This window comes from Trachemys scripta, chromosome 15 (assembly GCF_013100865.1).
Source record: "Trachemys scripta elegans isolate TJP31775 chromosome 15, CAS_Tse_1.0, whole genome shotgun sequence".
NCBI classification, from domain to species: Eukaryota; Metazoa; Chordata; order Testudines; family Emydidae; genus Trachemys; species Trachemys scripta.
This window is the reverse complement of record NC_048312.1, coordinates 9890005-9913838: the sequence shown is the minus strand read 5'-3', so window position 1 is coordinate 9913838 and position 23834 is coordinate 9890005. Positions and strand designations below refer to the sequence as shown.

The 23834-nt window shown below is 43.7% G+C and overlaps 1 protein-coding gene across 1 annotated transcript in view; it reads right to left on the bottom strand.

The window, feature by feature from the left end:
• TMEM132B (transmembrane protein 132B) overlaps positions 1–23834 on the bottom strand; it is a 379313-nt gene that overhangs the window by 12148 nt on the left and 343331 nt on the right. Inside the window, exon 6 of the mRNA XM_034791339.1 lies at positions 9315–9520. Coding sequence (XP_034647230.1) covers positions 9315–9520 — 206 coding nt within the window. The remainder of the gene's footprint in view (positions 1–9314; positions 9521–23834) is intronic.

Below are 23834 nucleotides of genomic sequence, written 5' to 3'. Positions count from 1 at the left end.
GCAACAAGTCAGAAGAGTTTATGTCCTTGGCCACAGGAGGTGAAGCCAACGAGAAGCTGCTACCTGCAACATGCTGCTTTCTAGAGCTCGCAGGTATCCCCCTGGGAGATAATGCTACCCCAACAAGCACTAGTATCTGCAGAGCAGAGTGACTCCCCCAGGAGCTGTACTACCAGTAAGTAGAGATCACTCCAATTATTGCTTTCACTGCAGACTCCAGACCTCTCCAGGCATGGAATCACCAGGGTTCATCTTCCTGGGAAGGGTTTTGTAATATAGCCCACTGTTGTTGTCATCTGAATATTTCTACATACAAGTCCACATTTCTTAGTACCTTAAAACTTTTCCGTTGCACAAAAATTTAGAATGTTAGAAAAGTTTTGAGAGTACGTTAGATCTTAGAATGTCTGAGACTAAGCCCACGCCCCGTAATGTTGGTGCAAAGACAGAAAGTGATGTGCTGGCAGTTTCAGAACATGCTTTGCAAATTTCCATTGCCAGGTGCCAATTCAAGTTGTCCTTCTTTAATTCAAGGATGTTTTTAAACGAATTATACCCATTTCCACTTCAAAGCCACAACTCCCTGACTCAGTTAATAAGACAGAGCTTTTCAGTACTTTGCCTTCTCGGACCCAACAAAGTGTCTGGAATCCATTACATTACATGGTCCTTAACGTCTTGTTAGTGATCTTAGTAGGCCTAAAATCCTTCCTTGAACTTCCTTGAGCTCATTTTAAGATGTGTCCTCTTAAATGCAAGCTACTGCTTCATATTGCCTTTTTTTTCTGGTTACCTCTAAGGTTAGTGAGCCTTGTGCTTTGAATACCTTTCAGAATTCTGCTTAGACATATAGACAAATGTATTCAGAAGATTTTTGCTTGTCTGGACTGCACCAAGGTTGCCAGAATTCCATTTCATTTACATTTCAGACAGATAAAATCCTTGCTAGAGGGTAGAGTTAAAACAACCCTGTTATAATGGTGCCTGCTAGAAATGATATAATCAGTGATCTGTCTGCTTTTCTATTATAGAGCTGTTCTACAAGTGGTTTAAGCTTGTTCATTTTAATTTTAATTTGAAACTAGGCATGCAGGTTCTCAAGCCGGTTGCTAAGGTTTTTTAACAGAAAAAGAGAAGCAGTGAATGTAGTTTAGCTGGTATTTGAATCTGAAATGCCATAAAAAAGAAAATTTACGTTTTTAAGGCTTTTTTGCAACACTACTAGATGCAGAAAAATCTGACTTTTTCAAATAGAAAACTTCACACCATTAGACCTTGATTTCTGGAAGCCACACAAGTCTGCTACACACATTCAACCCATTGTTTCATCAAGAAATATGATGTGGTATCTTCACAGATGTTAAAAATAAAATCTACCGATCAAACTCTCTACACGGGAAGTTAAGCTGAATTCACTAAATGGTATTAATTTAAAGGGAATTACTTAAAGCATGTTGAACCTCTGAGTGGATGATCTGATGCAGAAGTAATGTGGCCTTAGTTCACTTCAGCTTAATTCAAATTGGAAGGCTACTTCACTTTTAAAAGCTACTTTATTCTGAATGAAAGTGTACATATAGAATCAGGGAAATGTAGGGATAGAAGGGACTGCTAGACATCATAAAGGCCAGTCTCCTATGCTGAGGCAGGACCAAGTAAACATAGACCATCCCCTGACACGTGTGTTTGTTCAACCTGTTCTTAAAAGCCTCCAATGACGGGGATTCCACAACCTTCCTTGGAAACTTATTCCAGAGCTTAACTCCCCTTATAGTTAGCAAGTTTTTCCTAATAACTAACCTAAATCTCCTTTGATGCAGATTCAGCCATTACTTCTTGTCCTACCTTCAATGGACATGAAGATGAACAATTGATCGCAGTCCTCTTTATAACAGCCCTTAACATAGTTGAAGACTTTCCCCGCAGTCTTTTTTCTCAAGATTCAACATGCCCAATTTTTTTTAACCTTTCCTCACAGGACAGGTGTTCTAAACCTTTTGTCATTTTTGTTGCTCTCCTCTAGACTCTCTCCAATTTATCCATATTTCCTGAAGCATGGCGCCCAGAGAGGGCCACAGTACTCTAGCTGAGGCCTCATCACCGGTGAGTAGAGCAAGGCAATTACCTCCCATGTCTTACATACAACACTCCTGTCAGGGCCGGCTCCAGGCACCAGCATTCCAAGCAGGTGCTTGGGGCGGCAATCTACAAGGGGCGGCAGTCTGTGTGTTTTTGCCGCTTCAAGCAGCGCGCCGAATTGCCGCCGCGGACGGCGGGGGCAGTCCCTGTGCCGTTAAGGCGGCACGCGCGTTTCCGCGGCGGTGGCAACTTCTATGTTCAGCTGCCCACGGTGGCAATTCAGCGGCTTCTGTCTTCTGGCTGAAGACAGAAGCTGCCGCCGAATTGCCGCCGCCGCAGAAACGCACGTGCCGCCCTAACGGCACACGGACTGCCCCTGCCATCCGCGGCAGCAATTCGGCGCGCTGCTTGGGGTGGCAAAAACAGTAGAGCCGGCTCTGCTCCTGTTAATACACCCACCTCCTTCTGGACCTCAGGACAAGTATTTTCTTGTGTATATTGTGTATTTCTTGTGTATTCTTGTGTATATTGCAACATCTCCCTTTTTCCATGCCTGGCCTTCCTATCTATACCAATATTCTAGTCATGGGTCTTATCCCACCAAGTCAGTCTGTGATGCCAATTAAGTAATTATGTACTAATACTTCCAGTTCTTCCTATTTTATTCCCCATACTCCTTGCATTTGTGTATAGACATATAAGATGGTGAGCAGATTCTCCCACTGGTTTCCATCTTGTTGCTCCTGTGACCCTACTGTGATTTTCCATGTCCCATCCCCGCTCCGCGCCAACATCCAGCCCTTTGTTAAGCTCAACCGTTTCTCACCTGCCTCCTATGAACCTAGTTTTAACCCTTCTCGCTAGGCTGGTGAGCCAGTGCATGAAGATGCTCTTCCCCTCTTGGTCAGGTGGACCTCCATGTCTTCCCACATACGAGTTGAATGCACTTTAACTAATACACTTTAAATTCACACTTTTAGTTAATTCAACTTAACTTTTCTGGTGTCCCCTTGTAGATATGCCCCAAGCAGGTTCTGAGCAAATAACTCTCACCCACCACAGACTGGAATTTAGATCCATCGCCTTCTTTATGTAAAACTCTTATTACATTTGGCCCTAAACCCCTTCAAAGTTACTATGATTCTCCACAGGCTTTAGTCTTGGTGACTGTGCAGTAGGGATAATTGCTGGGTGAAATAGGGTGTTTTGAATTATATTGCTTACTTTATGCTGAAGTATAAGCTAGACTAAGGCTGTTTCCCTAGGAGCCTCATGAAAATAGGGTGCTATCATAGTAGGCAAACACTGATTTAAACTGCAGAAGTATAGTTTCAGCTTGTAGTGTGAGGCTCTCGCCATGCATTTCCCATTGATGCGCGCTGAAGCAACGCGTCTCATGTAAATAGCTGAGAACTTCCAGGAAAGGATCATTATTTTCCAGGTGCATAATGAAACAAAATAAATGCTCTTGTTAGACTGTCGGACTCTATGGGGGCCTTGTGCTCACTCTATTATTTGACTTTAAGTTGAATATATTCCTTTCATTTGCTGAGATTGTAGGCTTTTCTGCTGTTCATTCCACCAACAGTCTTCCTATTAGCATTCTGCTGCTCAAGGGCTCCATACAGTACATTAGTCATGAGCATATACCTAGCTAGAGAACAGATTTTCATCTGGAAAATTGACTGCCACTATTGAAAGTGGCACGCACCATAGATTAAATTATGATTCTCTGTCTCATATGGATAAGTATAAAAGTTCATCCTATATTTATGGATTGGCATAGTAAGCCCTATTTCTGCTTATACACAATGGAGACTGCTTTGTATATGCCCCTTCTTTAGAATAGCCCAAATCCTAAATTCCTCACTCTGTTCTGATGCAGTTTCTACTGAAGTCAAAGCCATTTAATTCAGTAAGGAGCAGGTGAAAACTTGTCATACCAATCCAAAGGGAGCAAGGAATTCAGGATGTCTGCCACTATGTTTATATTTTACCCTATCTTCCTACTTTCCCTTGAGAAAATTTGCACATCAGAAGATATTTAAGCAAGAAAGGATCAATACACACATATTACTATTACACACAGTTTTAGGCCCTCCATTACTATGGTATGTGGACAATAACATGGTATCAACAGACCCTTTCATTATAGGTATGGCTAAGATTTTGTCATGGTTATTTTAGTAAAAGTCACGGACAGGTCTCAGGCTATAAACAAAAGTTCACGGAAGCAGTGACCTGTCTGTGATTTTTGCTGCTACGGCTCCATGGTTTCCCACACCACCCTGGTGGCTGGAAGCTGTGGGGTTCCCCCTCCGCCTGCAGCAGCTGGAAGCTGCAGGGGGGATCCCCCTCCACCCACGGTGGCTGGGAGCTACAGGGTGCCCATATTTCCCAAAGAGAAAATGGGACAACCCCAACTGCTCACCTCAGGCATCCTCCCACCCTGCATGAGGCTTTCACCTGTTGCTGGAACCCTGAGGAGGCCCCCCTCAGGAATCTGTCACCAGTTGCTGGAACCTTGCAGGAGGCCCCCTATCACTGGAACCCTGCCAGGGCCCCTGCTGGCTGCCAGCTCCAGAGTCCCGCAGCCCCTGGGGAATGTCACAGAGGTCTTTGGAAGTCACGGACATGGCTTCCGTGACCTCCATGACATAAACGTAGCCTTAACTGTAGGATTAAAGTATCAGAGGGGTAGCTGTGTTAGTCTGGATCTGTAAAAAGCAACAGAGAGTCCTATGGCACCTTTAAGACTAACAGATGTATTGGAGCATAAGCTTTTGTGGGTGAATACCCACTTCGTCAGACGTATTCACCCACGAAAGCTTATGCTCCAATACATCTGTTAGTCTTAAAAGGTGCAACAGGACTCTCTATTGCTTTTTGTAGGATTAAAGACTTCCTAATAATATAGACTAAGATTTTCAAAGGAATCTAAGGGAGTTAGGCAGCAATTCTCATTGCATTTCAAAAGGAGCTATATGCCTAACTTTTAGCCCTCTTAAAAAATACCAGTCCTAGTTCTTGAACAGCTCGTGAGATCTTTTGGACAGACAATATCGACTCTTATGTTGTTTTTGTGTTCAGACAATACAAAGGTTATTGTTCTAACGCAGAACTTTGGGAGGTTCTTGGGTGTTAAAGGAAAGCTTTCTCCATTTGGAACGAATTCCCAGTGGATGATACAAGAGCACATTTCGGATGTATGGCATTCACACAACATTACACTGTTCCAAGGCAGTTTAGTAGTGACTAATATAAGCTAAAACGCTGCTGAGAAGCAAGAGACCTAAGTTCAACTCCTGAAGCTGCCACTCTCTTCCTGCGCAACCCTGGGCAAGTCGCTTAACCTCTCTGTGCCTCAGTTCTTCTGTTTGTCAAATGGGGATAATACTTCCCTACCTCGCTGGGGTGTTGAGTATAAACCCATAAATATGTGGAAGATACAAAGACTGCATGGTGCTGTTGTAATATAAACACCTAGACAGAGAGAGAAAAACAAAACAAACCCCCTCTAAACGTGGAAAAACAATGAAATATTGAGTAAAACACACAAAGCATGAAAAAGGAAAGGAAACTTTGAAGCTCCAATACAGTGCAAATGTCACGGCTAGCATAGCTAATGCTAGTCCCTGATTACCTATTGATTTAAAATAGAGAACAAAAGTAAATAAAAAAATTCTAGTGGTTCATAAACCCGGGGTAATTTATTTCTACTCGAAACCTGAAATACTTTTCCAGTCACATATGCATAGACAGCTGACACACAGTGTCAAACAACCAGTTACATTTTTGCAGCAATACAGCAGCCACACTTTTTCTTCCACCCTTCAGGGAAACAATGGTTGCTAAAGATGTGCCAATGGGTCAGATGTAATTTGAGCAGCAGTGAACTAAGATTGCTTGCCAGCTTGCAAACAGTGCAGGCTCTCAGACCATTATCTTTATTTCAGCTGGCCCAATAAATCAGCACTAGACACTAGGAGGGAAATGTCCAAAGCTGTGCGTAATGGGTTGAAAGTCAAAACGTCCATGATGTTAACCACTGCTGAATGTCTAACTCACCATGCGTGGTGTTCAAAGCCAATTCCTATAATAAACAGCAGCAACCCAATCCTGCAGTCATTTACTCCAGCAAAAACCCCATTTACTTCAGTTGGATTTGCGTCTAAGTAAGAACTGCAGCATCCCGCCCAAAAGCAGCAGAAGGTGAATCTCTTTGGATTGCTAAAGCAAATGAAAGTTAGTGATTCTGGGACTACTGTAGCAGCTGGCACCAATTCAATCAACGAGCATGTTTTCTCTCTCCACAGAGAGCAACTTTGTCTTCACCTGTGAAAGTTAGAAAAGTTTCCATTGTGCCAGTTCTTCAGTACCTGTCCTTTTGACACAGCCACCTGATCAGGAGCATGTTCTAGATCAGGGGTCGGCAACCTCTGGCACGCGACCCTGGCGGGCCGGGCCGGTTTGTTTACCTGCTGCGTCGGCTGGTTCGGCCAATTGCGGCTCCCACTGGCTGCGGTTTGCCGTCCTGGGCCAACGGGGGTGGCGAGAAGCGGCGGCCAGCACATCCCTTGGCCCGCGCTGCTTCCCGCAGCCCCCATTGGCCCGGGACGGTGAATCATGGCCATCGGGGGCCGCGATCGGCCGAACCTGCCGACGCGGCAGGTAAACAAACAGGCCCGGCCCACCAGGGTGCTTACCCCGGCGAGCCGCGTGCCAGAGGTTGCCGACCCCTGTTCTAGATAGACAAAAGAAAATGTCTGTTTATCTGCCCATTTGTAGTGAGCTCATTGCCAGAATATCTGGTTAATTTATCCCATTGCCCCAAGTTACACCCCCTTGTAAAGTGCTAAATAATTCTGCTCGTTTCTCTCTGGTCTCTTCAACAGCTAAGATGTGTCCTAATCACTGAGCACAGCTGGCAACAGGCTCCTAGCTGGAACTACTAGAATTTTCAGTGATAGGATCGCTGCTGCCAGAAACCCTTTTGCATTTGCATTATAAATTTGATTTGATGTCATGCCATGCTCACCGATAGAATTTTTCAAGTTATCCCTGATATTCATCAATACAGTAGTATTCCTGGAAACGCTTAATCTAGCTGCTTGTCCAAATGTTGGATGTTCCAGCATGGGGCCTTTGAGGATGGGAGGGGCAAGAGAAAAGACCTCAAGAAGCCTTTTCCCCCTCCGCTCTTGTGCCAGTAGAATCTCTTTATCAGAACGCAATCTTTTGTGACTCCGCAATGCTTTCTTGCCGAAATCAGAGCTCTTGGTAGTGCTGCTTTGAGCTCCTCTGTAGAACTTGCTTGTACAAAGCTTGATGCTTCTTCAAAAGATCTGCTGCTTTAATGCTCATTCACCTTGTCCCTTTTTCACCCACATGCTTTTATGTTTGCTCAGATCGCTCCACCTTGCCCTTCTTGATATTGCTGATGATTTGTGGGAAATGTTTCTCCCCCTCTCTTTCACATCTATGTGTTATAACCAGGCTGTGTAACTGAGGCACTCACTGCGTGCTCTTTAAAGTCTGGTGTCACATGGCACAATGACATTGCAACAGTAAGTCAGTGTAAGTATCAAACCATGGGCAAAACTGTAAGTCACTGAAAGCCGCTTTTGTGAACGCATTCTTATATTCCGAGCTTGCTGGTCTTAACGGTAAAATCAAATCATCTAGACCAATGAGACAAAATGACAAACAACACTGTGCACAAACAAAGTGCACTTCTGCTGCTTGTTGTGACTTTAGAAATAGCAGATACAGGCTCAGGAAAAGTAAGGGGACAGAAGGTGAGTCTATTATTGGAGCCCTGTGCTGCATTACTGTCATGGAGAAGGTGCAGCAGAGGTCAAATGGAATAATCCACAGAAATGAGAAGCTCATCTCTATTCAGAAATGTCAAAGAAACTGGGCCTGAATTCTCTGGGAAAGAGGAGATTAAAAGGGGTCTAAGGGCCATATTCCCTTCAGAATTTTGTGTAATAGATGTAACGAGGCTTCCTGAGCTACATTAATGTGGAGCACAAGGAAAACGGGGCAAGGACTTCAACTCTAAAAGCCTGATTTATAGCCAGGCCTCAACATGATCTATTCTTGTGGGTAATAAATATTGTACTCACAAGTAATTGTGCCCACGGTTTTGCACCTGCAATGAATTGTGCATGCAAATATTAGCATTTCGAGGTCCAACTGCATGTTTTTCAGGCAAAATGGTTTCAACAGAACAGCTCAGAGTAAGGTGCTACTCAGTGAGAGTAAGGATGGGAGAATTAGGCTGTAACTATAGACATGCCTGCATGGAGGGAGAGGGGGGAAGGGTTACTATGAACTAGTTGAGTTTCTGTGCATTGAAATGACATATATATACATGATGCAAACCCTTAAAGCATAACTCCACAGTTAAAGTGTAGTCTTTTTTATGCTCTAAAATTCTGTTAGCACCACTATGAGATAGGCAAGTATTACCCCATTTTACAGATGGCGAAACTGAGGCTGGCCTCTTCAGTAAATTGCACAAGGCCGCAAACAGTCAAACTAGAACTCAGGAATTCCGAATTGGGATTAGGACTCAAGAGCTCCAGATACCCTGCCCTCTGCCCACCCCTGTGTCTGTTCTAGAGTGCCTTTGATTTATACCTATGGGTATGTGTACACTGCAATCACAGGGTCTGCAGGCAGCTTGTATAGACAAACCTGAGTTTGCGTCAATCTAGCCAGCTCGGGTACCAGAGCAGTGAAACCGCAGCTGTGCAGCCTTCAGTGTGGGGCCAAGTAACTACCCAGGGTTCTGGCAGGCTTGTGAAGCCCGTGCTGAAACCTGTGCCTGCCACCCTGTGCTCCTCCAGTTCCCAAGTGAGCTAGGCCAAAGCGAGCTCGGGTATGTTTGTACACATTGCAATTGCACCCTGTGGTTGCAGTGTAGACGTGCCCTGTGTCCTTAAGTACTTAGTGCTGCCTGCTTGATGTGCTAGATCCACACTCTTTCCACAGATTCACATCCATGCAGCTAGCTTTGATTTCACGGAGTTTTCACAGGATGGAAAGGAGGACAGCATTTGGGCTACCGTTATCACAGTAGTGACCGTTTCAGCCCAAGGCAGACTATAAACTCTGATGGCAAATGGGATGTTCTACCCTCTGAAAAATAGCCTCCAAATGAACCCGCTGGACCTTAAAATCCCTGGCCATATGCATGCACCTAGGTTATGCAAATATAGCAATCCTACCTCTTATTGGAGGTGACAGGTATCCTCCAGCCCTTGATCTGGCTAAGTTCTGTATCCGAGATCTCTATCTGCAAAGGAAGCCGTGGAGCCCAGACCGTCACTTCCAGCTGGGTGGTAAAATGCTGGTAAGTAAAGTTCACAATGGTATCCACTTTGCTCTTCATTTCCTTGCCATTAACAAAGATGGAGTCGCATCTGCCAGAAACCTTTAAAACAAATCCCAAGATTAATTACAAAACGGATGAAAGTTCAGGAAGACGCAGAGGGAATGATACATCGGCACAAAGACATTGCTAATAACGGGAGTGATGCATATTGTATCTTGAGCTTTCGAATTAGTAGCAAACAGTGATAAATGGATCCCAGGGAAACAATTCTGCTTTCCTTAATGGATACTACTTAAATTACGCATATAATTCAGTGCTGTTATATCACCTGTGTTAGTCTTTTATACTGGACAAATTACATTCTCCATGAATCAAACTTCATGTGCATCAAATTTTGTTTACAGCTTGCTTAAAAATCCAGAAAAAGGGGGCATATGTTAATAAGAAAAAAAGACACTCAGACCCATAAAACAGAATCCTTCTCTTTTCATATGAATACTGTAAGGTTCAGTGCCGAAGATCTTCTTGTGGTCCATAATATGCATTCAGAACTTCAGTCTAACTATTCATTCTAGAACTTCTAAGAGGAGTTTCACCAAAATAAATATAGAGCTGATGTACTCTCATGATGTTTGTTACACTAAAATATTTCCAGGACGAGTACTATATGTAAGCAACTCAGAACCTAAGCCCCATCCTTCAACTGGAGTTGTATGGATAGCTCCACTTCGCCCTCATAGAGCCCTATTGGCTCCATTGACACAGATCCGGATGCACAATTGAGCCCCTGGATTATAATCTCTTATCCTGTAACAATCTTAACCTAGACTGGAAACTCTTTGAGTCAAGGACCGTTGCTTTACAACGTGTGTGTCCAATGGAACCCTGGCCCTGCTGCTGCTGCAAGATAAATAATCATTTTAATTTGTTTTTTAAAATAAAGGAAAAGATGTGACAGCTGCCAAAGAAGTCAGCATACACTGACCTCTGCCACTTGAGCGGGGCAGTGATCTTTAGTAATCATGACCCACATCATTCCACTGAGACCGCTAAATAAATATCAGTCTTGCATCAACACTTTTTTGTGTCACACCATACATTATTGTGTTGCAACACAGAATAGAAAGTTGAAGAGGGATAGGATTTAGGAATTCAATGTTAGGAACTGAACGAATGTCCGTTGCAACTTGTGCCCAGTATGGATAAAAGGCCAAAAGGCCAGCAACCAGAAAATAAGAGACATGGGATTTTGATGGCAGACCCCAGGTCTATGGGCAAAAGGGAGATCTGAATTCCTTGCAGACTGAGATCCCTCTTTGGCCCCCTCTTCTGTTCCCTTTGCAGGGAGGAAGGTGAGGGGTTTCAGCAGAGTAAGCAGAATCCTTGGGGTGGGCAATGGAGAGTCTACCCTGAGTTATAGGCTATATGACAGATGCCCTATAAACTGCACACTGGATCCACTTAAATGCCTGGTATGGGGAAGTGTGCAAATAGCACCCCTCTCCCATGTTAAATTTTGGTCAAGTTGCAGCCTGCCACTTAAAACCCATCCTTGTGTCTATCCCCATTCAATTGTGTGTCCTGATCAATCCCAATCAACAGACTGAAATTACAATGAATGACTTTTTCCAAACAGGCTTTGGCCAAAGTTACCACAGTTTGGCTAACAAAATGCAGCCACTTGTCTGGAAATCACGCTCCTTCCACATCAATGCCTGGAAAGTAACAGAATAAAAAACAATCATCTAAGCACTTGCTAAGGAACGTAAAACGGACTCCAAGCTCACAGTCACAAGGAGTATCACAAATTAAATCGAACATATTCAAAACCCTTGTCGTTCCCCTCTCACAATGTGTCACAAATGTCTTGAGGCATTTTTAAGCACATTAATCAAGGCCATTAATGGGAAGAGCAGTTGAGATTCTAAATCATAAAGGCTACATCTAGGGAGCATTGTTCAAATTAACGCGAGACAGAAATAATGAAGAAAACTTGAAGAGGGAAGGATAAACATGAAGACCCCATCAGGGGATTAACTCTATGATAAGACAGAAATGAATATTTTAGATTGTTTTTTTAGATGCCTAAAATGTTCTTGCATCTCCTTCACTCAGCAGGAAAGGTGCAAAATAAAGGAAGAAGGGGCTGATTTTCATCGTACCTATAAGAAAATCAGTAGGCTTGGTTCGTGGATTTCATAGATGAGGTCTTGAGCTGGCTCTCTGCACAGCAGTGAATTTTGCACCCTCGCTGACACCAAGTGTGGGTCTCTAGCCCTGATAGTATTGCCAGAAACCCCACAGGTGGGGAAGGGAGGAGCAAGACGTGCGGGAACCGTGTTGCACCAGGTAAAAGGCATAGTAGATGCAACTGTGCTTTCTCTGCACATCGGAGCCGCCCTCTGCCGTTGTGTTATTTTGAACGGTTTTGGTTTTTTGTCTTGCATGGCATGGTTTCTTTTGAACTGCTGCTGAATATCTGAGCGATCAGGAAGAGTAAAAGACATTAAAAGAACTGCTGTCTCTCCCATGAATGCGTCATGGTGGGAAGACACCAGAGTGGGTTTGATCTGAAGCTTAAAGCAGCCATCCTCCATTCTAAAATGCACAAAGCAAGCATATTTTAAAACAGCCCAACACTAGCCATTGTCATCTGCCTGGCAAAGTTAAGAGATGCAATTTTAGAGTGTTTCCTCTATCAAATATTACAACCAGGTGAGCAGGAGGTCTAGCTATCCACCCTGGGATTCAGGTCAAATGAAAGTGAGGTGTAATTAACCTTTCCTGATGTGTAGCGGGTGGTTGGCTCCAATCCCCACAAGTAATTCTACAAGGCACAATTTCTTCTGTACAAGCTGTCACAGCCTCCACATTTTAGACTAATCAAGTACCAAAGTATCTAGCAATCCAAAAGGTTAACTAGGAAGCTGTTTAAAACTCAGGTCACTGAACATTTACTTATCTATTAGGAGAGCAGGCAAAGGGGTAAATAATGCTAAAATATGATATCAGACATCCCACCCAAAACCCTCCCTTGCGTGATGAATTTTTCCATTTGCAGTTGTTTCTTTCTTTAAAAGCCATAACCTGACCCTGAACTTACTTCAACAGCATGCCAGTGATTTAGAAAAGAGGCTGAATTAGATATAGTTAAACAAAGCAAAACAAAATCTGTCTGGGCAAAACATGAAAAAATTAGACATAAAAATGTGAAGGTTGTTCTCTCAAGTACTGAAGTTTGTAGCTAGGTTATTCAACTCGCAGTGGGGGGGGGGGGGAATGATTTGATTCTCCTTTCACTTAATTTAGAGTAACTCAGCTGGAGCCAGTAATAAAAATAGAAATAAAAATAAAAATGCCTATTTCTATCTAGTGCTATTCATTCATAGATCTCAAAGCGCTTTGAAAAGGAAGTGAGCATCATTATCCCCCTTTTTTATAGATGAGGAAACTGAGGTACAGAGAGGTGAAGTGTCTTGCCCAAGGTCACCCAGCAATCCAGTGGCTGAGGTGGGAATAGAACCCACGTCTCCTGTCTGGTGCTGGCCACTAAGCTATGCTGCTTCCCAGTAGAGCTAAAACTTGTGTAAGAGCAGAATCGGGTCCTAATGGGCTGTAATCTTGGGGTAAACTTCACTCCTGTACAGAGCTGCTTAAGAACTATTTACACTGGCTCTCAAAATAGGGTTTAATTGGTGCACAGGTATTGTGCGGCCCATGGCGACCCTCGGAGAAGAACCACAAGATTAAGATGAATGAGGCAAATGGAGAAATATCTACATTTATGTAACCAGTGCTATTAAACAGCAAAACCCACACCAGTTAAAATCACTGAGTAAGCCATCAGTCTCTCCTTAAACCTCCATTGCATGGAAGAGCGGACTGTGGTCTGACTGCAACCTTTTAAATATTCTGTAAAATAGTTCACCTCGGCCACACGCGCCCAGGCTGGGGAGGTTATAAAAGAGGGGGATAAGAATGACCAACCAAGCACATTATAGATCTCAGTAAAGGTCAGAGGCGCACTGTATACTGCTGCTTTCCAAAAAAACGTGTGAGGGATGCAAAAATCTCTGGACCTTGGCTGAGGCTGTAAAGAGAACAACAGTGATGGGACTTTCAACGTGAAAGGCAAATAGAATAAATGACTCATTCTTGTAATAAACTAAAAACTGTAATCTTGTGATATTTCTTGAATGCCAGCCTTAGCCCCTTTTCCCACAGTATTCTTAGAGGCATTGTCTTTCTTATCCCAGTAGGGAGAATTTGCTGAGCTACTTCAAACACCCTACCTTGTGTGGTTTTTCTGAAGGATGCGTTCCCCTGTGTGGCGCTGGCGCAGTTCTAGGACTGCCCAGTCTGAAATGAGGTCCTCAGCTCGAGGAATTTGGCTACGTGCTTGAGGACTGGGACGAGGCAGGATGGAAAGAATCTTCCTTTTTTTTTGCCTCGTCACCAAAGAGCTGGTCCCCATGCCACATAGCAAGTCTGCACTTTCTGAGTGGTTTCCTTAATTCCTGCCCTTGGGCACCTTCGTTATTCCACTGCTGGAGTGGCCTCTACACCCGTGGAGGTGGGGTGGGATTTGCCCCATAAACCATACATTAAATCCCTCCCTACTCATGCTGTCCTGAATCTCTTTGTTGTCTAGCTGTGCCATGCACCCTCAACCCCACCCTGCGTTTCCTCAGTTTTCTACTGCTTATTTGACTTTCCTTCCTCCAAGAGTTCTTGAAGTTTGTTTTGTCCTGAGAAGCTTCTGCACACAGCTTTGGAAACTTCAGACCAGATACAGGCATAAGTGACCCCAGCATCAGTGAGTCCGCCCAGAGGGGGGCTGCCAGAGTGTAAGGCCCCCACACACCCCTGCAGACAGGCAGCTTTGCACTTCAAAAGTGGACAGCACTGGCTGAGGAAGGGTGTGCCGTTTGGACAGCCTGTGGATGCATTGACTCACATCATGTCCTTGGCATCCTCCACCATTTGGGCTCCTGTGGAACTCAACTGCAATTTCAAGCTGCCCTTCCCTGCGGGGGGCTGTAGGGGAAGGTGGCAGTATAACTGCCACTTGCCTCCCGAGGGGAATGGATTCCCCACCTGCAGCCTCTGCTGGCATAGGGAGGCACAATTTGCACCTTGCTTCACCAGTCATGGTAAACCAAGACCCCTACGTTATACTGACATGGCTGACAGTGTCAGTGAATTAGTTCCAGCTAGCTATTGTTGATGCAGATTTGTTACTGCTTTGTGGATACTTTCCCAGATGGACTATTGCAGCCGTTCTCACACTGTGGGTCACGACCCCATTTTAATGAGGTTGCCGGGGCCAGCGTTAGACTTGCTAGGATGCAGGGCTGAAGTTGAAGCCAGAGTTCTAGTTCAAAAAAGAACCTAGATAAATTCATGGAGGATAGATCCATCAATGGCTATTAGCCAGGATGGGCAGGGATGGTGTTCCTAGCCTCTGTTTGCCAGAAGCTGGGAATGGGCAACAAGGGATGGATCACTTGATTACTGGTTCTGTTCATTCTCTCTGGGGCAACTGGCATTAGCCACTGTCGGAAGACAGGATACTGGGTTAGATGGACCTTTGGTCTGACCCAGTATGGCCATTCTTATGTTCCGCCTCCACCCAGGGCAGCAGGGCTCAGGCTGTGACTCCCTCTCCCCGCACCCGGGGCAGTGGAACTCGGGCACCACCCCTTCTTTCCTCGCCCCCCCCAGGGTCATGTAGTAACTTTGTTGTCCAAAGTAGGTTGCGGTGCAATGAAGTTTGAGAACCCCATGACTATTGTAATAGTCTCTTTGCTGGTTTGCCAACATCTACGCTAGCCAAATGACATCTGACTCAGAATCGTGTAGGTGATTTCGTCTTTCATTCTTAACTTTCTTCTCATGTTAAGCAGCTCCTCAAATGCTGTCATTGGCTTTTATGCATCCTATTTAGGGTCCTATTTAAGATCCTTCTCAGTCTGGATTTCCATTGTACCTATGGAATCTCCATTCCTTTTCTGCCCTGACCAGTTCCAAACACCAGGCATCATGCACCGTTCCGGTGAAATGTTTTACCGTGTGAGATTTGTATAATTGACTCATTATTCCACTTCAAATGAAAGCTTAAAACTTACTTCTCTAGTTACTAGTCTTCTTAAATTGCTTTGTTTCTTTCTACCATGTTGCAAAAATACTTTGGTGCTTGAAAAAGTGTTCGATCGAATGTGGAATAAAGTAAAGCACTTGCAGTAGTTTTTAAAGAAGGGGGAGTTGTTTGCATAAAGAATAAACAGAAAGCAGAGAGAAAAGACCAAGGAAGTGGCAAGGGCACGCAATGTTGCCAGATCAGATGGCTTCCTATGATTTGGGGGCATGGCTTTTTCCCAGTAATCACAAGCATTTATAGTCGTGAAGCCTCCCAGAAATTCAGAGGATCAGGTTTTCTGAACTGGCCTCCAGCATTGAGGGTACAAATTATTACACCTACCATTCTGACCATGATGCCATAGATGCCTATTAACTGCACCTGCAGCAGGTAGTTAGCCATTTAAATGGGTTCTGTTGTGGGCAGAATTAATTGTACCCATATTAAATGGCAGAGGCAATACAGAGGGCAAGCTTCAACTTTAAAACAACAACTAACAAAACATATGGCCAGAATTTGCATAGGGCTTGATTCTGCAACTCTGACTTGTGGTGAGTGCTACTTACTTATGGGAGGAATCCAACTGGATGCAATGAGACTGCTAGTATGAGTAAGCAGCATTCAGTATGAGTAAGGGCTATAGAAACAGGCTTTTAAATCAGGAGCCTCAATGAGGCATTAGAGACTGGAGCAGGTTAACACAATAAGAACTTAGAGAGGTGGACTCAAAAGTCTCCGCCATGCTGGTTAACTTGGAGGACTTTCCCTGGCTGCCAGTGTTATGCCTGGACTGAGCTGGGCATTCAAACACTTCACGCTGTTTTGGAACTGGTTTCTCAGCTTCCTTAGTGAGATCTACCAAGCGCAGCAGACTGGAGTGATGGAAAGATTCTGCGAGAGGAAGACGCAGAGCTGTTCCAAAGGGAGCCCCAAACCCTTTGTGATGGGTCTGAAAACAACTAAAATTACTCCAACATTTCCAAAAGAATGACTTCAACTGGAGAAAAGGAATAAAAAATAAATTCCTTTAATGGTGCTTTAAGCAAAGAATGTGGTAGAGGAGAAAATAAGGGGTGAAGTTACATAATCAGACTACCTCATCTTTTTCGCCCTACTGAAAGCTCTGCAAGGTGTGATTTCTTTGACTGATTGATTGGAAGGACAGAATTCAAAGAGAACAGTACTTAGCCTTTGTGGCCATAAACAGAAGTACTATGTGCATTGATCGTTAAAATCATCCAGAACAAGGTCTCTGTACAGGAAAGCACTTAGGAACATGTTTGTCTTCTGGCATATGCTTAAGTCCTATTGACTTCAATGTGACTTAAACATGCCTTTGCATGCTGTACTGAACAGAGATGCTTTCCTGAATCGGGGCCTCATTTTGAAACTGACTTGGATCTGGATGAATAAAAGTTATGCTCAAGAACACTAAATAATTTGGGTATTTCTAAATATGCAACAGCACCTCCTGATATGCTAGGCCAGTGGTTCTCAACCAGAGGTCTGGGGCCCCCTAGGGGGCCACCTGCAGGTTTCAGGGGGGGCCACCAAGCAGGGCCAGTGTTAGACTTGCTGGGGCCCAGGGTAGGAAGCGGAAGCCTCACAGCGTGGGGCTGAAGCCCAGGGCTCCTAGCCCTGCCACCTGGGGCTGAAGCCGAAGCCTGAGCAACTTAGCTTTGTGGGGACCCCTGGGGCAATTGTCCTGCTTCCTACCTCCCAATACTGGCCCTGGCTTTTATATGCAGAAAAGCTGCTGTTGTGGCACGGGTGGGCTGTGGAGTTTTTATAATCTGCTGCGGGGGGGCCCCAGAAAGAAAAAGATTGAGAACCCCTGCTTGAGGCTTTTCCCAGGAGTTGCCTGTCCCTTAGTGCCCAGGAGCAGAATAGCATGCTAACTTCCCCCTGATGTTTTAACTGGCTGTGATGTTATCCTTTGCTCCTTGTCCTAAATGATTGTGTAGTGTCACTGTGCTAATGTGCCACTCCAAAGCTTCATCCTAGAGGTGGCAGGACTGCAGCGGAGGAACTAATGGGTATAGCTTGTATTGCGAAGCAGGATCCAATGGCCATAAAGGTACCATATGAATATAAGATATAGGGCTTCATTCTGCTGCCCCACCCTGCACTGGGATGCAACTTCCATAGAAGTTGCAGGGAGGTTGTGTGTATTTGAGGGCAGGAATTTGGTCTGTTATTCTTATGATAGGTTTCTATCTGTGCAATTTCTCCAAGGTTGTTCCCAAGCAGGGTTAATTCTTCCCCTTGGCTGAATGCGTGGACTGGGATCTGCAGATTATGTCTTCTATACCATTTCAGACAAATGACGTGATCCATGAGACGAAGGGAGGCCAGGCAACTTGATGCTGAAACTGGAAATGATGAAAACAGAAGGTTTATACTCTTTTAATTTTAGACATGTGCAAAATAGCCTCAAAGTGTCATTTTATATGTCTTTTTTCCAAGTTAATATTTTTAAACTAGCAAATTAGCACTCTTTCAAGTACTTCCCTCTGAAGTAATGATACCATCCTGAGGCAGTTTAGGATACAAGTATGTATTCCCTCGGGGGAACCTAGAAGATATATCCTAAGCCTTGTTTCCTATTGAAAAATGTTAGTAAGAATTTAATTCATGTACTAATCACCTACTGTGGTTAGCATAGTGTTTATTTTCAAACTATCCAGCTTTCACAGAAGACAATGTACATTCATGCATTACAGTGTTGTTGGTGGGTTTTTAAGTATAATTTTCTTACTATTTGGAAAACAATATCCAGAATACCCCAGGGCCACCCAGAGGATTCAGGGGGCCTCGGGCAAAGCAATTTCGGGGGCCCCTTCCATAAAAAAAAGTTGCAATACTATATAATACTATATTCCTGTGGGACCCGGGGCCGGGGCCTGGGCCTTCCCTCTCCCCACCCCAGAATACCCAGGACATTTGGAAATATGCTCCTTGCAAACAGATAGTCCTTAAAACAGAAGACACTGGGAAGAATCAGCTGCAAGACCTGATTTCATTCTTATTAGAAGTATTAAGAAGCTCCTCTGCTAATCTCTCCAGGGCAAACAAATCCTCTCACTGAGACGCATGCATGTACACTGCAATTATCTCTTCATGGTCATTGGGTTTCAATTACTTTTGTTTTTAAATATATGTTGCTTCATTAATTAAATGGGAAAAACATTCAAATATTGTAGGTGAAATCTTAAGTTTCCAACTCCAACGATCTCATTACATCAGAGCGTGTCCTTCAGATGAATCACTCCATGCAACTTTAAGTTGTCATAGCAATCGAATTAAAAAGATTCTGTCCTTGCTCCAAAGTACCCCTGCCCCACATATTCTTGGATACTGATTACTTCACTGTTTGGAGGTAAAGACAGGTGTGCATAGTTTATTCAGAGGCTGGCAGGGAGGGGTTAATGCTCTAGACAGGAAGGATTATAGTTCTCAGCTTGGACTGGAGGGATTTGCAGCTGGGCCAGCTTTGTGGGAAATTAATTCATTCTCTGGCCCAACATGCTATAAGAGGGGATCAGAAAGTGGAGTGAGGTGGAGAAGTTGCTGGCAGAATCTGAGACTAAGATTCAGGGAGAAAGGATTTATATGTATTGTCCCCTTTTACAATAAAGCCCATCACCTCCTAGGCATGCCAAATCCTGTTGTAGTCTCATTGCCCTATCACAAATACCTGTAGTCAAAAATACTTCTAATAACTGTACGTAACTGTTCTCGACCCTTCATGCAAGGGTCCCGTGTTGCTTCACAGCCATTATAATGTCTCAGCCGATGCCTGAGAGATCAGTAAATGTCGTTATGCTAATTTTATAGTTAATCAAAGTGAGTCACAGAAAACATCTAGGGCAAAAGGTAGCAGAATGGTTCCCATTAATAAATCGGTGACGGTCTCTGTTACCACAATATTGGGAGCGTTGTAAGAACGTGAATAGACAAATTGTTCAGTTATGTTGAGAAAGGGTTTACATGTTCAGCAGGCAGAGGAACAATCCCACTGGGGAATAAAAACAAAAATCAGCCAAATACACGAATGCTAGCTAACAGAATTTCATCCCCAGGACACAGCTAACTGTGCCATCATAGAGCATCAGACACATTCAAAGGACATCAACACTCGCAGACACTTCAGGTTCACAAATACACGCATGCCCCAAAGTTGGAGTGGATTCAGAATTCACCCCACCTTCTGCTCTGATCCATAATGCATACTGTACATAGAAGCACAGAACACATAAAATGCAAAGGAGTGAGTCAGCTTTTGCAAATGGAAGGAAGAAAGCAGGAAGCTTTATGTTATACTTTCCAGGGAATTAAAAATCCAAGAAAGCTTCTGTGCTATTTCTTTCATAACCTATGTCGGCAGTTTATCACTCATGTGCAACCCCACTGTAACCAATCTATGTCCAGGCATAAAGGAGTAAAAATAACAAAACAGATTTCAGAGTCTAGGTTACAAGCAGTTATTACAAATAAGTTTATGATCCTCCCACACAGCCCCAGTGGTATTGTCAGGGCAAAACCTGGCCCTAAACAGGCAGCAACGTGTAAGCACCACTTTGTGCAAGATGCTGAGCATCAGCGGGAATGGAGGATGTTCCAAACCCCACAGGGGGCCCAATTCAGTGAATCATTCCTACTTGAGAAAGCACTTAGCCACATGTATCAATCCCATTGATTTTAAACACATGCTTTGCTGAACTGGGACCAGAAAGTATTAAATTCCTTGAGTCCTGCTACCTTAACCAAATATGTTCTTACCTTCCTCGACCTATGCAATGTCATATTTGCTTTAGGGGGCATGGAGAGGAATAGGCAAAATCAAAACTGGTACCTTCTGGGTCTCTTTATTTTTGGTGCAGGGAACTGATTGTGCAAATCTACTTGGAAATAAATATCTGTTTTTAGGAAATACCGCACTTTATTGTTCAATTCAAAGCAATCTTATCAAAAGCAAATGGTGGTACTGTGAGTTTAAATCTTATCCTAATATTAATTACGTGTAAGAACACTATAGGTACTGTGTGATTCAGAGTTCGAGATAATATTCCGTTTTTATTATTATTAAAGACGGGCATATTGCTATAGGATATGTGAATGGTCCCAGTCTAAAGTAGGGGCTTTAAAGCAGCTGGATTCCAAGAAAGTAGTCAGAGGCTATCGACTACATGTAGATTTAAAACCTCAGATGAACCTCTAAGTAACATGCTATAGTTTAAGGGAACATGAAGCATGCTGTATCTTTAGCTTTTTTCTTTTTCTTCCCCCTCGGCCCCTCCCGTATACTACCTTCACCGCTTCACCTGAACAATAACTCCAGGGCTTTTTACAGGTCTAATAACTATAATTATGAATATGAATATAATAGTAACTCACTATTCCCAGATTACAATGCAGCAAAAGTGAGAAATATACCACGCTGAGATGGGCCCAAATCGGCAAAGTTCAGCACTAGCTCTACACGTCCCCAAAGTTGACAGGGGTACTCCGTTCCAGGGTTTGGCTCATTGTGGAGAAAGGAGCCCTGGGTGATGTTCAGAACTCCCCCAAAGCTTAGGGGGTGGGGAAGCTTGTTCAACCCCCAAAAGTACTACAGTGACAGTCCAAAACACTAACTACACCTTATGGCAAGGATACGGCTGTGTTTGGGGCAATTACTGTAGGATACTGTAGTATTTTTAAAAAGTATATTAAGGCTTGACCCTGGGCCCATTGATAAAGTTTCCATTAATTTAAATGGGGCAGAATCAAGCATTAGGGGCCAGATTTTCAAAGCTATTTAGGCACCTAAACAAATAGTCTCCTAGACTCCCAGTGGGCGTTTCATAACTATAAAGGGAAGGGTAACAGCTGTCCTGTGTACAGTACTATAAAATCCCTCCTGGCCAGAGACTCCAAAATCCTTTTTCCCTGTAAAGGGTTAAGAAGCTCAGGTAACCTGGCTGGCATCTGACCTAAAGGACCAATAAGGGGACAAGATACTTTCAAATCTTGGGGGGGGAAGGCTTTTGTTTGTTTTCTTTGTTTGGGAGTGTGTTCGTTCTCGGGACTGAGAGGGACCAGACATCAATCCAGGTTCTCCACATCTTTCTAAATAAGTCTCTCCTATTTCAAACTTGTAAGTAAATAGCCAGGCAAGGCGTGTTAGTTTTCCTTTGTTTTCTCAACTTGTAAATGTACCTTTTACCAGAGTGTTTATCTTTGTTTGCTGTACTTTGAACCTAAGACTACTTACTACAAGGGGAGTCCTCTGAGCTCTTTAAGTTTGATTACCCTGTAAGGTTAATTTCCATACTGATTTTACAGAGATGATTTTTACCTTTTTCTTTAATTAAAAGCCTTCTTTTTAAGAACCTGATTGATTTTTCCTTGTTTTAAGGTCCAAGGGGTTTGGATCTTGATTCACCAGGAGTTGGTGAGAGGAAGGAGGGGAATGGTTAATTTCTCCTTGTTTTAGATCCAAGGGGGTTGGATCTGTATTCACCAGGAGTTGGTGGGAGGAAGGAGGGGGAATGGTTAATTTCTCCTTGGTTTAAGATCCAAGGGGTTTGGATCTGTATTCACCAGGGAATTGGTGAAGGTCTCTCAAGGCTACCCAGGGAAGGAAATTAGCCTTGGGATGGTGGCAGCGGACCAGAGCTAAGCTGGTAGTTAAGCTTAGAAGTTTTCATGCAGGCCCCTACATTTGTACCCTAAAGTTCAAAGTGGGGATCCAGCCTTGAGAGGGCGTTAGGTGCCTAGTGGGATTTTGAAAGCGCCTAGGTAACTAAATACCATGGCCTTCTAAAGGAGTAAGAGGGCAGGTCCAAAGTTGCGGTCTGAACTTCGCAAGAGTATTCTGTCTCTGGAAATAAGGACTCAATCCTGCAAAAATGTACTTAGTGAAAGTAACACTCATTACTCTGAGTAGCCAATGGAAAGCACACTAGCACCTGGCACAATGAGATCCTGGTCCACAACAGAGGCTCCTAGTAGGTGCTACCAAAACACACCCCAAAAGACCAACAACAACTAAACTCACAAGTAAGTGTTTCATAGACTCGTAGGATCAGCAGGGACCTCAATAGGTCATCTAGTCCAGTCCCCTGCACTGAAGCAGGACTAAGTGTTATCTAGACCATCCCTGACAGGTGCTTGGCTGACCTGTTCTTAAAAACCTCCAGTGATGGAGATTCCACAAGCTCCCTATGTAGTTTGTTCTGGAGCTTAACCACCATGACAGATAGGAAGTTTTTTCCTAATGTCTTATCTAAATGTCCCTGGCTGCAATTTAAACGCATTACTTCTTGTCCTCTCCTCAGTAGATAAGGAGAAAAAAAATTCCCCCGCCTCTTTATAACAACCTGTTATGTACTTGAAAGCTACAATGTCAGTCTCCTGCAAACTAAACAAACAGTTTTTTCAATTTTTCCTCAGAGGTCATGTTTTCTAGACCTTTAATCATTTTTGTTAATCTCCTCTGGACTTTCTCCAGTTTGTCCCCAGTGTGGTGCCCAGAACTGGACACAATACTTTAGCTGAGGCTTTATCAGTTCTGAGTAGAGTGGCAGAATCGCTTTCCATGCCTTGCTTACAACATGCCTGCTAATATATCCCAGAATGAGGTTTGCTTTTTTTGCGACAGTGTTACACTGTTGACTCATATTTAGTTTGTGATCTACTATACCCCCCAGGCCCTTTTCTGCAGTATTCCTTCCTAGGCAGTCATTTCCCATTTTGTTTTTGTGCATTGGTTATTACTTTCTAAGTGTAGTACTTTGCATTTGTCCTTATTGAATTTCATCCTATTTATTTCGGACCATTTCTCCAGTTTCTCAAGATCATTTTGAATTGTAATCCTGTCCTGCAAAATACTTGCAACCCCTCCCAGCTTGGTCTCATCCGCAGATTTTGTAAGTGTACTCTCTTTGCCATTATCCAAATCATTTGTGAAGATATAGAATAGGACAGATCTCTGTGGGACCCCACTCGATGAGCCCTTCCAGCTTGACTGTGAACCATTGCTAACTACTCTCGGAGTATGGTTTTCCAAACCGTTGTGCACCTACCTTATATGTCTAGGCTATACCTCCCTAGTTTGCTTATAAGAAGGTTGTGTGAGACAGTATCAAAAGCCTCTCTAAAGTTGAGATATATCACATCTACTGCTCCTCCCGTCACGCATCCGCAAGACTTGTTACCCTGTCAAAAAAGAATATTAGATTGGTTTGACATGATTTGTTCCTGACAAATCCATGTTGACTGTTACTTATC